At 34.7% G+C, this 15921-nt stretch overlaps 1 protein-coding gene across 3 annotated transcripts in view; it reads right to left on the bottom strand.

Moving 5' to 3' along the window:
• Positions 1–1209: 1209 nt before the first annotated feature.
• The window catches only part of GKAP1 (G kinase anchoring protein 1), an 80745-nt gene continuing 66033 nt past the window's right edge, over positions 1210–15921 (bottom strand). For 2 of the 3 annotated variants that reach the window (XM_058695594.1, XM_058695595.1), the window contains exons 8-12: positions 13578–13675; positions 8483–8546; positions 4359–4429; positions 3738–3815; positions 1210–1536 (exon numbers count right to left, since the gene is read on the bottom strand). In XM_058695594.1, the coding sequence (XP_058551577.1) occupies positions 1489–1536; positions 3738–3815; positions 4359–4429; positions 8483–8546; positions 13578–13675 (359 nt within the window). In that variant the 3' untranslated portion in view covers positions 1210–1488. Of the gene's footprint in view, positions 1537–3737; positions 3816–4358; positions 4430–8482; positions 8547–13577; positions 13680–15921 lie in introns of all 3 variants that reach the window. The other variant, XM_058695596.1, reaches the window with a different exon arrangement.

Raw genomic sequence — 15921 nt, 5'->3', positions numbered from 1 at the left:
GAGCCTGATGAGGGCCTCGAACTCACAAACCGTGAGATCACGACCTGAATTGAAATCAAGATTCGAATGCTTAACTGCCTGAGCTACTCAGGTGTCCCTGATGGTACCTATTCTTTTTTTTTTTTTAATAGTTTAATAGTGCACAACTAAGGTAATAGTTCTTTAGCATCTCAAGACACTTTCTTCTCCTTTTTCCCTCTGTAGAAGGACTGTTGAAAGCTAATCTCAGCATACATCAAGAGGTGAGTTATAAATCATAAGCCAAATCTAATGGATTCATATAGACTAGAAAAACTCAACAAGGCACTTTTTCTTTTATGCAATAGTGAATATACACTTCAATAAGAGTAAGATTTTTTTATTTTCTATTTGGGGGCTTATGAGGTCTGATGGTACCTATTCTTCATCAAAGGTAAAATTAGTAAAGGTAAAACTATCTTAAAAGGCTTTACCACTTTATTAAATAATTATCCAGTATCTATTCTGTGCCACACAAAGGACTAAGTGCTAGGAATACAGGGAGAAATAAGAAGTCCCAATTCTTTGCAAGGTTCGTTTAGCCTCATGTTAGAAGCCAGACATAAAAGCAATGATGACATTATTTTTTTCTTCAAAAAAAAGAAAAAAAGGAGGCCAACACCAGTATTTATGTATTCATCTCTGTTGTAAAACAAACAAGCAAAAAACCTCTGTATTTTTAGGAATCATATTTGTGTTTCACTGACTACACTAAAAAAAGAAAAACATCAACTCCACAAACCACTAATCACTCTAGTGATTGATGATACCAGTGAAAGATCTCTCATTCACTCCTCCCCAACTTCAACACTCTATTCTCAGTGTGTCATGTTTCTGTCCTCAAGACATACTGTTCTTTAAACAAATATTTCAGCACAGATTTTGCTCCCTCTGCCTGGAATGCCTCCCGGCAAATTTACAGAAAAGAGATCCACCCTGCAGAAACTAGCTCATGCAAGTGTTCTCAATTTCCAAACAATGTGCTATCAAAGCTCTAGTCACTCTAATGCATACGTATTTTTGTCGTCCCCAGCTTCGATGTCCACTGGAGGGTATCCACCACTTTTCACTCATTTTGTATGTCCTGTAGAGTTTAGCATGCACAAAGTGCTGAGTAAATGGTCACTGAACTTCAACAATCCAATTAATACTACTTACACACCGTTTCTGAAATTTAAAAACTCAAACATATTAGTGGAAGAGTAAATTAATTTTATTGACTGATGAAAAACTAAAGTGATAAGAAGTATGGATAGTAAACAATAATCAGTGAATTCTGCTGGAATTCTATTTTTCTTCTTTTCACTTTAAGCCAAAAGGACATAAAATTATAGACTGTTAGTGAGCTAATCACTTTAAGTTTCTTCAACAAAAACTGCATAGTTTAGCAGTTGCACAGCATTAAATATACACATTTTTGCAAAACCCTGAAAGTGTTAATTTTTGTGTTGACCTCAAAGGCTAATGCAATCACCTACACTGGTCGGATTCAGAGTTTCTTTTCCCTTTTCTGCCACCCTGTAAAGAAAAATAGGGCAAATTATTTAGGAAGTATCATTTTGGGGGCATTTTCATTTTAAGAATAAATGAGACCAAAGGCATTTTTGAGTATGAGAAGGAAACATTTTTTTTTTTTTTTAGTTTGTTGCAAATCTGAATGTGCAGACCACTAAATTATTTTTATAAGGTTATTTTTTTCCAAATGGTTAAAGCGGGTTGTATGAAGTAGTTACTTCTACTTGAACTAGTTTAGACTTAGTAAGACTACCAATATTTTTTAGACCTCATTTGGACTGTCCCAGGTTTTTTTAAAAGTGCAATTTTTGATCACTTCTAAAATAAATAATTTGCTCCATATAATCTGCAAATCTGCTAATTCAGTTATTACCTTCTCGGATAATTCAATTTTTAATTCAAGTTAGTCTTGTTCATATTAGCATCAGAAATCTGATTTTGTTCATCAGCAGGTTGAAAAGCAGACTATACTTTTCATATTGCTCAGTGATATACATGAATCTGTATTTAATTTGCTCCAAATGAAACTCCATCTATGGTGTTTGATTTGAGCCAAGCAAAGAGGTAGGAGCTCAAAATATAAGAAGTATTTTACATTCATTATTTTTAACGTTATCATTTTCTGCCTGACTCTGATTTAAAAAGCAAATACTCATTGTAAAAATACAGAAAGTACAAAGGTGCAAAGAGGAAAATTAAAATCATCCTGAACTATTCTACCCCTCATTTTAACCACAAAATAATGGTTCCTTACAATAATTTTACAGTTTTCTTCTCCATTTTTATAAATTATGGCAATGATGCCTAAATTTAGTTGATCAACAGAATCACCTAAGTGGTGATATTTTAAAAACTCTGAAGTCTAGACTTTGTCCCAGATCTGTTTATTTATTATTACTAGAAATGGGCTCAACAATCTGTAATTCAAAAAGTTCCCAAGTGATTCTGATGGTCAGCCAGGTTTAGGAACCAGTACTTGGCTGTGGTTAAAGTGGTCAGAGGCCCATGGAATCCAGACCCATTTACTAGTGTTGGCAGCTATTCTCTGTTGCTTTCATCCTTGTTCTGCCTATAACTTCCCTCCTAGTGGTCAAAAACATTTCTTCATCAATCTTTTAAATAAAAAAATCAAGTATGAGAATGTCATGATTCATTCCTGACCAAATAAAAGTTATGCACAGATTTGTCCAGAGGAAAAAAAAAACGTATGAAGAGGTTATGTGGGACCTGAGATGTGTAATGCCATGTATTAAAAATAAAATTTATTTCCTGTAGCAGGAAAATACAAATACACTTACTAAAAGCTTTCCTCAAAGTAGATACCCACTATGCATAGGTACCAATGTCACGTAGCTTAAAACTCTTACCTTGCTTTTCCACAAGATTAAAAAAAAAACCCACACACAAAATGATCAATGGATCAATGATAGGACTTTTTCAAAGTCTCCCAGGCAAAGGGAATTCTTCCAGGAATGATGAGATGTCAAACCTGGGGCTGTTACAACTTCTATGTTCTCCAGGCCAACAGTGGCGGCTTTCAAACCTTTTTGACTTATGACTCCCCACATTAATTAACACATTTTATATCATGACTTAGACACACATACATAAAATGCTTTTTATACACATATACTTCATATACACATATACTTCATATACACATAAACTGAAACAAATAGCTGATTTTTTTACTGCTTTGTCCAGAAAAAAATGCTGAATGCCAGGTGTAAATGCAGAAGAAATAACAGAATTAGAAAAATCACCATCAATGGATGCTAAAACCATTTAGTAAAAAGAAAAGGATATTCACACAATCTCAAAGTATCACTTCACATATTTATTAACTATAAAGGGAAAAGATATCTTTACAATAAAGATATCTAGGAGAAACTGCTGTACCAATGTGATCAAATTTATATAATAGGACAAATGTCATTATGTACCTTCCCTCGATATGATTCACTGGCACATATGCCACAGCACATACCAAGGATTTTTCTGAATTTAGTTAGTACTGTAAATACCAATATCTAGAATGACCCTAACATTTTCTAAAGTGTAAATGATATGCCCAATAATAACATTTATTAATATGTTTGGCGAATAGATTTTAGACTGAATAAAATAGTACCTTATTCTCACACAGTATCTATCCTAAGTGTATTATTTGTGATGAGAACACTTTCGAAATTAGAAACGCATACCTGGTATTTGGCTAGTTCTGCTTGTAATACTTTCACTTTCGATCTTTCTTGTTCTAATGCAGCATGAAGTGAAGTCACCTAAAACCAAACATTCAATTTAAAAAAGACTTCGTGTCTTCAGGCAAATACTCTTAATTCTTAACACTTACTCCTGGGGATGAATTTGACTACTAGATGACTAGGGATCACAGGAGCACCACCTTCCCACCACTGAGCACACACACAATTTCAATTAGGCATTTTACTCAGTTGTCTACTAAAAGTAGACAGGAGAAGCTCAATATTCCAAGAGAAAATGACAAAGTAAGGATGGGAAAGGAAGAAAGTCACGGTTCATGACTGGGTAAGTTCTACCTGCCCTTTTTATCTCCATATTTAGAGTAGGCATCAACTGAAATACAACCCTATCCTCCCTTACTCTTCAGGACACACCTAACTTTCTCAGCATGGAAAACAGAATCTTCATCCATCTGCTATTACATAATAATAAAAAAGTGTAATTTATATCACTTTACTGCAGTGTTGATGGGCTGTATTTTTGTTTAATCAAGTTTCATAATTTAGGACTAAAGTGTAATAGCTTAAGGAAGCCAGTCCTGTATACTCCATAGTTTTTCTTACCTGTATAGTTAGCTCATTCTTGATACTTTGTGATTCATCAACTTGCAGCAGTATTTCTGCTTTATCTTTCACTGACAAGAAAGGAAAAACAGCAGTGTAATGTTTTCAGTCACTCAAACACTTGAATAATACTTTAGTGAACCAAGACAGCAGTGCAATTGGGCAAAGATTTGTCCTTGTACTGAATCAATGTATTCCTTAGTTCTATATAGCTCTTATTTTTCACTGGTAAATTCCCATCATTATTATTACTACAGCAGTTTTTCTTGGAAATTTTACATTTTCTGTGGTGTTAAAATATTAATTGTAAAGGTATTTTGAAAGACTAATTTTTTCCAACTATACTACAGAGAACAAGGGCATAAACAATTTCTCAAAGGGATAAAACAAATACTTTGACTAGTCTTAAAGCAAGATTTTAAAAACAATGTAGAATGTTTTTGTTTGTTTTGTTTTGTCAAATTGTCAGGGCGAGCAATACTGTAAGGCCCACAAAAATGATTTTTATCTGACTGTTCATATCAATACAGCACTGTCAAATAAATGTAGCTCATATGATCATAACTGATTACATAAGCCTGTGGACTTTTAGAACTATTCCTTTGTCGAGAGGTTTTCCCTCTTTGGGGAAGCACGAGCTCTACATTTTGGTGCCAAGGTTTCCTAAGCCTTAAAAATCCCCACATGGCTAACAACTTCTTTAACCCATGGTAATGGCCAATGCATGAAAAACTAACTCCTGAACTTTGAAAACAAGCTAGGAGAAACCAAACAGGTAAGACTGTAATAAATTTAGTGAAGGAGGAAAAGATCAACTACATGAGTACTGATATCACCACAGCTCTACCAATATAATATAACACTGCAATTAAAATGTATTTTTTATAGTTTAATGAAGGTGAGACACTGCATCAAGAAACAAATCATAGACTCTCAAGATTCAACTTGGTAATTTTTTTTTAATTTAAGCAATCTCTACACCCAACGTGGGGCTCAAACCCATGACCCTGAGATTAAGAGTTGCACGCTCTTCTGTCTGAGCCAGCCCAGGTGCCCTTCAACCTGGGAATTTTTATGTATTATGTTTTCTACTCCCCAATCCCCAGAATTACACACACTCACTGAGAATAATTTTTAATAATTAAGTAATATTTCAATTATAGTCAGTTTTATAATAATATGCTTGTTTTGAAAACACAAATTTGTTTCACTGAGATTACTGTATTGGGGAACAACTTGAACATAACGCGAACTTTACAGTTGCTTGAGCATTATTTCACGAACACAGAAAACTGCACCCATGCACACACCTCAAATATCTCTCAGCTATCTCCATTCCCTGAGTGTTCAGAACTATACCAACTTTCCATCCTTCCACTGCTTCACAGTAAACACAACCTGCAGACCTTCTGAAACCTATTTTCTCAAGCAAATTTCAGGTCTTTCAGGTAAAGTGCCAGACTTATTATAGTATTTGTGTTTAACCATTTTAACATGTATAAAACTGTGTTACTATTTTAATTAGATTCCTATCTTTTTTTTTTTAACACGTCTCTGATGAAGTTTTTTGACTGTTGTGCACTCCTAATCCCATTCCCCCATAATCCTTGTGGTTTTAATTGTGTACTTAGGCAGAAATTGGTGATTGCTAGGAACATATGTTGCATTATAATAGAACTGACTGCATTTACATTCACATTATAAATTTTTTTTTAATGTTTGTTTATTTCTGAGACAGAGAGAGACGGAGCATGAGTGGGGGAGGGGTAGAGAGAGAGGGAGACACAGAATCTGAAGCAGGCTCCAGGCTCTGAGCTGTCAGCACAGAGCCTGAGGCAGGGCTCGAACTCATGAACCCTGAGATCACGATATGAGTGGAAGTCAGAAGCTCAACCGACTGAGCCACCCAGGCGCCCCTACATTTACATTATAAATGCTAGAGTATATATGCTCTAATGTACTCTATTTTTCATGTAATGGTTCTATATAAAATTCTTCTATTTGGATTTTTTAAAAAGTAATCTCAGGCACCTGGGTGGCTCAGTCAGTTAAGCCTCTGACTCTTGGTTTGGGCTCAGGTCATGATCATGCGGTTTGTGAGTTCAAGCCCCACATGGGCTCTGAGCTGACAGTGTGGAGCCTGCTTGGGATCTCTCTCTCTGCCCCTCCCTGCTCTCTGCCTCTCTCAAAATAAATAAATTAAAAAAAATTAAAAACATAATAATCTCTACATCCAATGTGGGGTTCAAACTCATGACCTTGGGTTCAAGAGTTGCATTCTCTCCTGATGGAGCCAGCCAGGTGATCTCATTTGGATTTTTTTATAGTATAGCATGGACACTGAAGTCATTTACTGGTAGCCATTTTAAATGAGAGAAAGCTTTTATCATTTAACTTTCTTACTTTTCATAAATGTTTCTCTAAATATAAATATTACTTTGTTTTTTACATATTTAAAAATCATGCATCCAATGTCCAATGATACCCTTAATTTCTTTAATTAGAAATACAGCTCAGAGGGGTGCCTGGATGGCTCAGTTGGTTGAGTGTCGGACTTCAGCTCAGGTCACGATCTCATGGTTTGTAGGTTTGAGCCCCGCGTCAGGCTCTGTCCTGACAACTCAGAGCCTGGAGCCTGCTTTGGATTCTGTGTCTCCCTCTCTCTCTGTCCCTTCCCTGCTCATGTTCTCTCTCTCTCTCACAAATGAATAAACATTAACAAAACTTTTTAATAAAAAAAAAAGAAATACAGCTTATAAACAATTACTTTATTTTCATAATTTTATTAAATGATCTGCACAGAACTCAGTAACATGCACAGATCTAAAGTGATCTCAGAATGTTGGTATCTAATTGTCCAAATAATACCTTTCCCCATTATTCTTTAACTTCCATTTCATCATAGTTAAGCTGTATAAATTATATTACAAAAAACAGTAAAGTTATAAAACAGCAAGCTTGAATCTATTTCAACACTATATATTCTGTTCAATTGAACATAATTTCTGGTTTTTACTCATATTGATAACTGTTTTTTAACATAGTTTAAATTTTGACTAGACAATTATACTCCCAGGATCTTCAATTTCTGTTATCTTGCTTATTCTTCAAGGTGAGTTTCACCATTTCTTGAACATTATACAGTACTCATAAGAGATCTATTTGGTTTATCACTGACACTTATTAACAGGGAAAACTGTTTATAGGCCTTAATTTTGTCTGTTCAGAAGATTTTCTCTTATTCATATCTTTCTATATGTCTTTTATTATTTATAATTTCTTTTGCATAAGCTTCATATTAAAAACTTAACACACAGGGGCGCCTAGGTGGCTCAGTTGGCTCAGGTCATGATCTCACGGTTCGTGAGTCCGAGCCCCACGTCTGGCTCTGTGCTGACAGTTCAGAGCCTGGAGCCTGCTTCAGATTCTGTGTCTCCCTCTCTCTGCTCCTCCCCCACTCATGTGTGCATGCTCTCTCTCTCTCTCTCTCTCTCTCTCTCTCTCCCCCTCTCTCTCAAAAATAAATAAAGCTTAAAAAAAAGTTTAAAAACTTAACACACACTTCCTTTTCTGTTATGAGTGGAAAATCTTCATAGAACTTTCAAGGTAAGTATCATTAGGTATACATAATCAGGAGTGCAACTGATGTGGGGAGGGGCTTCACATAGCATCTACTTTACTAATCTGAATATTTCTAATCATTTTTGAGTGATTTCCTTGGCTTCCTGCTGGTGAACTACTGCCAAAGTTTAGAGTGGCAACAAAAGTATAAGGAGTTGGGGAGAAGGGGAGAAGGAAAACCCAAAATAATAAGCATTCTCCTCTAATAATTAAAAAGAGAATCTTAAGCAAGGTCTATTCTTATTTTCCTGCTGAATGTAGTCCAGTACTTTATAAGAACGGAAATTTCAAGCTTTCTCTTACCCAAATAGTCATAAACCTGTATAATACTAAGGCGCTGTAAGAGTGACTTGTAATAATAAAATTATCAGAAACAATTCAATTTGTATCACTCTGATAAAATTTTTAATTTTGTTGAGTTAATAAATCATATATCTTGAAAAATTATCTTCAAATATTTTTTAAGGTTAACTTTTAATTCTAAAAACACACAAATCACTTACTTTCACCTTCCTGAAGCATTTTCAATAACTGTGCATTTCTTGCCTTTACTTCTTTATACTTTGCCTAATAGTCAAAGAAAAAAGATTTAATTTTTTAAAAGTAAATAATCTAATTAATGATTTACTATGAATTATGAAGTTATGAATTCTAGGCTTGCTGAAAGACAGAAATTACTTTTGAAAGAAGAAAATGTATTCATAACTGTCTACTCCTAAATTAAATCCCTGGTACAATAACAGAAATTAATATTATAGGATATTGAAAAATCAAGAAGAGAGAGATAAAACTGGACAAAATTTAGGACTAAATTTTCCTGGAGTCTTTCTCTTTTTTTCCTTAAATAAAATCCTTACACAATTCAAAATAATTAGGTAAAAGCAAAGAAAAATGATTCACAGCTCTAGACCAAGACTGTCCAGTACTATACTAGAACTTTCTGTATCTGTTCTATACCTGCCACTGTCCAAAATGTGGCTACTAAACTACTGAAAAGGTGACTAGGTACACTCACATAGTGGTTACTCAATTGTACAGTGCAGTACTATGTCTTCTCACTATTTCACTAACTATATATTGTTAAAGTAAATTTGGATGGTATGAATTAATAATTTACTGAAATACCTTCCAATTCTTTTTCTATTTTTCTAAATGACTTAGCTTCTTCTCATACTACACAATGGCACAATTTTATACTTATGAACAAGAGGAACTGTGTTCCCACATTAACATCTTTATTCCAGGGAATTTGCCCACTCCACTACACTTATTCAACATATCTTAAATGGACTTAATTATTTATAAATACTTAACATATTAGTACATTAGACATAACACTATATTTAATACAGTATGGAAAAACAAGAGATCAGCGAAAGAAAGCAGATCAGTATAAGAAACTTGTCACTTCTTCCCTTAACATGTACATAGGTAAGTACAGAAGTTACCGATTCAAAAATATTTCTTATAAAACACATTTAATGTATTTTAAATCAAGTTCAATAAAGATAAAAATGGCTTTTGCTAAACACTCTATTCAGTAAATTGCTGATAACCAGTAATGATACTCAGTAATAACTGCAGTCAATACATCGAACAGAAGTAAATACCACAGTAAATATAAAAGTAATAGAACTTCTGAGAATCTTAGAAATGAATGAGGGCAGTAAGTCAGATGGACACATGGAAATATGAAGGGGAAAACCATACAAAGTCAACTATAAGTATATTCACTATGAATATAGAAATATATCCCCTAAGAATATGAAACTGTAAGAAATTCTCTCAAGGCTTTAATCAATGTTAATATCTTGCTAAAGGCTATCTCAGCTCAAGCCTTTTGTCCCAGATATAGATCAGTGTACACAGAAACACCTCTTATTCCAGCCTTAGAGTCTAAAGTCAGCTCATAAAGCAAAAATTGCAAATGAGCAAAATTACCCGTGAAAAATCTTTATATTGACCATAAAAATAGCATATATAGTTTTGTACATATAACCCTGAATAGCAAATGTATTGATAAAAACAAAATGTATAACACACTAGTGCCATGCAATTTGTAAGAGCACAAATGAAACATATAGTGCCTTATTAGCATTTTTAATTTCATGAAAAAGAGAGCACTTAAGTTAAATGATACATACGTTGTGAGTCAACTATGTTCAGCTGCATCCTGAACATCTATGCCTACATCTACAGCTATTTCAAACTAAGCATATACAAAATGGGGTATTAGTTACCACTGCCCAAACCAGTTGAAAATGTGCTCTTCCTCTCACACTCAATACCTGTTCATTGTTTTACCAGACTACCTTCACTCAAGGCTTCAGCCATGTGCATTATTCTCCCACAAAACAATTCTCATGCCACTTCCCTTTCTAAAGACCTTTACTAAAATCCAAATGCCTTCAGGCAGCCATTAGAATAGAAGACAGCTGCAAATGATGTATCTGATAAAGGGTTACTGTCCATATAAAGAAATGATACAACTCAAGATCCCCGAAAACAAATAATCCAATTAAAAAATGGGCAGAAGACACTTCTCCAAAGAAGACATACAGATGGCTAACAGACACGTGAAAAGATGCTCAACATCACTAGTCATCAGGAAAGTGCAAAACCACAATGACAGATCACCTCACACCTGTCAGAATGGCTAACTTAACAACAACAAGAAACAAGTGTTGGTAAGGATGTGGAGAAAAAAGAGCGCTCTTGCACTGTTGGTGGGAATGCAAGCTGGTGCAGCTTGGAAAACAGATGGAGGTTCCTCAAAAAATTAAAAACAGAACTACCCTATAATCCAGGAATTGCACTTGTGGAGATTTACCCAAAAAATACAAAAACACTACTTCAAAGGGATACATACACCCCTATGTTTATTGCTGCATTATTTACAATAACCAAACTATGGAAGCAGCCTAAGTGTCTATCGATAGATGAATAAAGAAGATGTGGTGAGTGTGTGTGTGCATCTATCTATCTATCTATCTTATCTATCTAATCTATCTATAATGGAATATTATTCAGCTATAAAAAAGAATGCAGTCTTGCCATTTGCAAAAACAGGGATGGAGCTAGAAAGTTTAATGCTAAGTGAAATAAGTCAATCAAACACCATATAATCTCACTCATAAGTGAAATTAAAAAAACAAACAAACAAATGAGCAAAGGGGAAAAAAGAGAGACAAACCAAGAAACAAACTCTTAACTACAGAGAACAAATTGATGATTACCAGAGGGGAGATGGGTGGGGGATGGGGGAAACAGGTGATGGGGATTAAAGAGTACACCCACCATGATGAAAAATATAAAATTAAATAAATAAAATTAAAAAAAACAAAGCTTCATAAATTATGAGCAGGACAAAAAAGAACTGCAATTAGAACCACTAGATTGGGGGGCGCCTGGGTGGCGCAGTCGGTTAAGCGTCCGACTTCAGCCAGGTCACGATCTCGCGGTCCGTGAGTTCGAGCCCCGCGTCAGGCTCTGGGCTGATGGCTCAGAGCCTGGAGCCTGTTTCCGATTCTGTGTCTCCCTCTCTCTCTGCCCCTCCCCCGTTCATGCTCTGTATCTCTCTGTCCCAAAAATAAATAAAAAACATTGAAAAAAAAAAATTAAAAAAAAAAAAAGAACCACTAGATTGGTGCTACATGAATATATATTTCAATTCTTATCTAAAAACTTGGCCTAAATATATTTATAAGATATAGATGTATATAGTACCTGACAATTTCTTTTTACCTAGGGCCCAGATTGATGTGAGTAAATATAAACTAAATGTTAAAAGCTGTCACCAGAAGGGAAATGTTCCATTAAAAGAATTACATCAAAGAACAAAAAGGTACTTAAATTTCTTGGCTTATATATATTTTTTGTTTAGCCATGGTCAACTAAAATTTTACTGCTTTCAATAGTAACTTTAAATTTTAATTTTTAGTTATAAATTCATTTGATGAATAAAAAAAAAATCTATTGGACTCAAGTTGCTAAGATCCTGTTAAGAATTTCCGCATGTTTGTTCATGGCTGATATTGCTCTGTGGTTTTACCTTCCTGTAATTAAACAAATAAATAAAATAAAATCCAATTGCCTTCAAATACTGACCCCAAATAACGTCTCCAATATAACCTTTTACAACTTTCCATTTCTCTAAATTTCAGCAACAATATATTTCTTACCATTTCCATGCCTTTGTAGGTACTGTCTCTACCTGGAAACACCATCTCTTCTGTGAAAAGCTTAGCAATTTTCAATAGCAGCAACTAATTCAGGATTATTTCTGTGATTTGGGAGCACTCTGTCAAATCTCTATAAATTCTACAGTGTACTACAACTATTTACATGTGTATCTTCCTCATTAGACTATGAGCTTCTTGGTACCTCATATTTGTATTTCCTCTCTGTGCCTGGCACAGGGGAGAAAAGGAAAAGGAAAATATAAACCACAAAGAGAAAGCTAAGGGAGATGGGTGGATGCAGTCCAAAAAGGTTTTAGCAGGGATGATTCCTAAAGGCATAAGTAGAGGAGAAAGGGAAATGTAAGAACCATCAGAGCTCGAACTTGAGTTATCATTTTTTCACCATTGCATATGTGGGGCCCAGAAAAGCACCTGGCACATTATAGGCACTCAACAGATAACTGTTGAGTGAATAAATATTAGTCAAAAAACAATGACACTTGAGATGAATAAGAGATTAAAAAAAAAAGCCTAAGGAAGCAAATCAAAGAGTAATATGCAGGTTTGTGGTTAAAATAAACTGTATAAATAACAAATGTTGGCAAGGATGTGGAGAAATTGGAACCTTCATGTATTTTGGTGATGGGAATGTAAAATGTTGCAGGTGCTATGGAAAACAATATGGCAGTTTCTCCAAAAGTTAAACATATAATTACCATGTGATCCAACAATTCTACTTTTAGGTATATACCCAAAAACTAAAAGCAGGGACTCAAATACTTGTACACTAATGTTCATGGCAGCATTGTTCACAACAGTCAAATGGTGGAAACAATGCAAATGTCCACAAACAGATGAGTAAAGTTCAAGATGTAGTATACATGTACAATGGACAATTCAGCCATAAAAGGAATGAAATTCTCATACATGCAAAAAACATGGATGAAACTTGAAAACATTATGCTAAGTGAAATAAGCCAGACACACAAAGACAAAAATTATATAATTCCATTTATATGAAGTACCCAGAATAAAGAAAATTCATTGGAATTACAGGTAACCAGTGGCTGCAACAAAAGAAGAACAGGAGTTATTTAATGGGTACAGAATTTGCTTAGGATGATGAAAAAGTTCTGGAAGTAGATAGTGGTTATTCACATAGCACTGTGAAGATAATGCCAATAAATTGTATACTTAAAAATGGTTAAAATGGAAAATTTAATGTTATATATATTGTAACATGAGAAGAAAATTACACTGTTATTCAGATTTTATATCATTAATGAGAGTTTAAAAACCTGAACAGTAGAAATGTTATTTCTATTGATCAAATATTACACATATTTACATATAAGAAAAACAGAAAAGTACCATGTAAGAGATTTATTTTAGTTTACAACAGTAAATAAATACAAACCTCCCATTGAGTGATCACATTTTTCAGCTTCTGGATTTCAGCATCTTTCCTTTCAAGTTCCAACTTTAGTCTTTCAATTCTTCCATCTTTCAGAACTACTTCCTAAGAGAGAAAAACACTATTTTAGAACTAAGATAGTTCTACCATTTCTGGTTTACAATATTTACAATATTTGTGAACGTTTAAGAGGAAAAAGCCTGATTTTTCCCAATTTTAATTCATTTTCTAAAGCAACCCTAAACCGTTGACTACATTTCCACTTCTACTCAATTATAATTGTAATTATTACAGTAAAAGCAAATAAGATATTTATGATTAATCTCAAGCTACAAGCATAACAGAATAATATCAAACTTTGAAATATTTCTATACTGGGATAAACATATTAAAAGTGCTCTGTGACGGGGAGCCTAAGTGGCTCAGTCATTTCGAGCATCTGACTTCAGCTCAGGTCATGATCTCACAGTTCTTGAGTTCCAGCCCCATGTAAAGCTCTCTGCTGACAGCTCAGAGCCTGGAGACTGTTTCAGATTCTGTGTCTCCTTCTCTGTCTCTGTGCCCTTCCCTGTTCATGTTCTGTCTGTCTCTCTCTCTGAAAAATAAATAAAACATTAAAAAAAAAAAGTGCTCTGTGACAAGTTGCTATTAGTTTATCTTTAAAACTCAAAAGAATTCAAAACGTACGAGAAGTAATCAATTATAATTTATACTTATTTTATAATTTATATTTTATACTTGATTATAAAATATAATAAGTAACAAATAATAATAGAACCCCAAAATTAACAGCTTTTCTGTATATCAGCAATTACTAGGCAGAAAATATAACTAGAAAAACCAATTCCTCTTCAGTAGCTATAAAAAATATCCCTAGAGGCACCTGGGTGGCTCAGTCGGTTAAGCATCCAACTCCTGATTTCAGCTCAGGTCATGGCCCCACATTGGGCTCACACTGAGCATGGACCTGCTTGGGATTCTCTCTCTCCCTCTCTCTCTGCCCCTCCCCCTGCTGATGTACGCACATGGTCTCTCTCAAAATAAACATTTAAAAAGTATATCTCTAAAATTAAAATTCAGAAATGTTTAGGATCTATAAAGAAAATTATAAAATACCAAAGAGGACATGGAACAAAGTATGTTTGCAGATGAGAAGACTAAATATTATTTAGGTAGTTCAATAAAATTTCAATTGAAATTCCAGTCAAAATTTCATCCAGGAGAATACAGAACAGAAACAAAACGTTAATGCAATGAAGAGGAATTTGTCTACCGAATAATTGTACACTATATTGCAAAAATAACTAAAGTAGTGTGGTCAGGGCACCTAGGTAGACAGAGCCACTGTGCTAGAAAAGAAATTCCAGAAAGAGACTTAAGATATAAGAATATTTTTTTAATGTTTATTTATTTCTGATAGAGAGAGACAGACCATGAGTAGGGGAGGGGCAGAGAGAGAGGGAGACACAGAATCTGAAGCAGGCTCCAGGCTCTGAGCTGTCAGCACAGAGTCTGATGTGGGGCTCGAACCCACGAACTGTGAGATCATGACCTGAGCCGAAGTCAGACACTCAACTGACTGAGCCACCCAGGCACCCCGAGATATAAGAATTTATTGTAAGATACTTACGGTATTTTAAAGAAGTGAGAAAAGGCTGAATTACAGAACAAATGTAGGTTACAGGATAAATGGCTAACTGGGGAAAAAATCAAGTTAAATAAATCCCTGCCATCCTGCACCACATACCAAAACAAATTTAAATGCAAAAAATCATCTTACAGTCACATAAGAGTATAAATTGGTTCTATTTATCTAATGACTAATGTGGCAACATTAACTTACTCTACAGAAACTCTACACCTAACTGCTAGGTGCTGTGTGTACTGACTCTTGCTCTCTGGGACTTGTCCCAGAGGAGGCAGATATAACATCAATGCAAGGTTTTAAGCCATGAAGAAAAGCAGCACAGTGCTATAAAGGGAATAATGTGGACTATTCCCTGGTGGATCAGGGAAGTGTTCTCTGAGGTAGTGACACTTAAGATGAACTTTGAAAAAAAAAAAAAAAGAGATGAACTTTGAGAGATGGGAAGGAACTGGTTAAGCAAAAAGTAGAGGTAAGAGATTTCCAAGTAGAAAGAGCAGTATGTTTAAAGGCTCTGAGGCAGGAGAGAGCCCGAATTTGAAGGGGAAAGAGGCCAGTATGGTTGGAGTTTAGTGAGGGGGAAGATAGTAGAAGACAGAAGCCTAATCTTGGAGGGCCTTGTGAAGCAGTGAAAGATTTTGAGCAGGACTATCAGATTTATATTTATGTTACATTTATGTTTTTCAGGGATCACTTTGACTG

The sequence above is a fragment of the Neofelis nebulosa genome, chromosome 12, assembly GCF_028018385.1.
Source record: "Neofelis nebulosa isolate mNeoNeb1 chromosome 12, mNeoNeb1.pri, whole genome shotgun sequence".
In the NCBI taxonomy this organism is placed as follows: domain Eukaryota; kingdom Metazoa; phylum Chordata; class Mammalia; order Carnivora; family Felidae; genus Neofelis; species Neofelis nebulosa.
The sequence above is the reverse complement of the archived record's forward strand: the minus strand, read 5'-3'. Positions and strand labels throughout refer to the sequence as shown.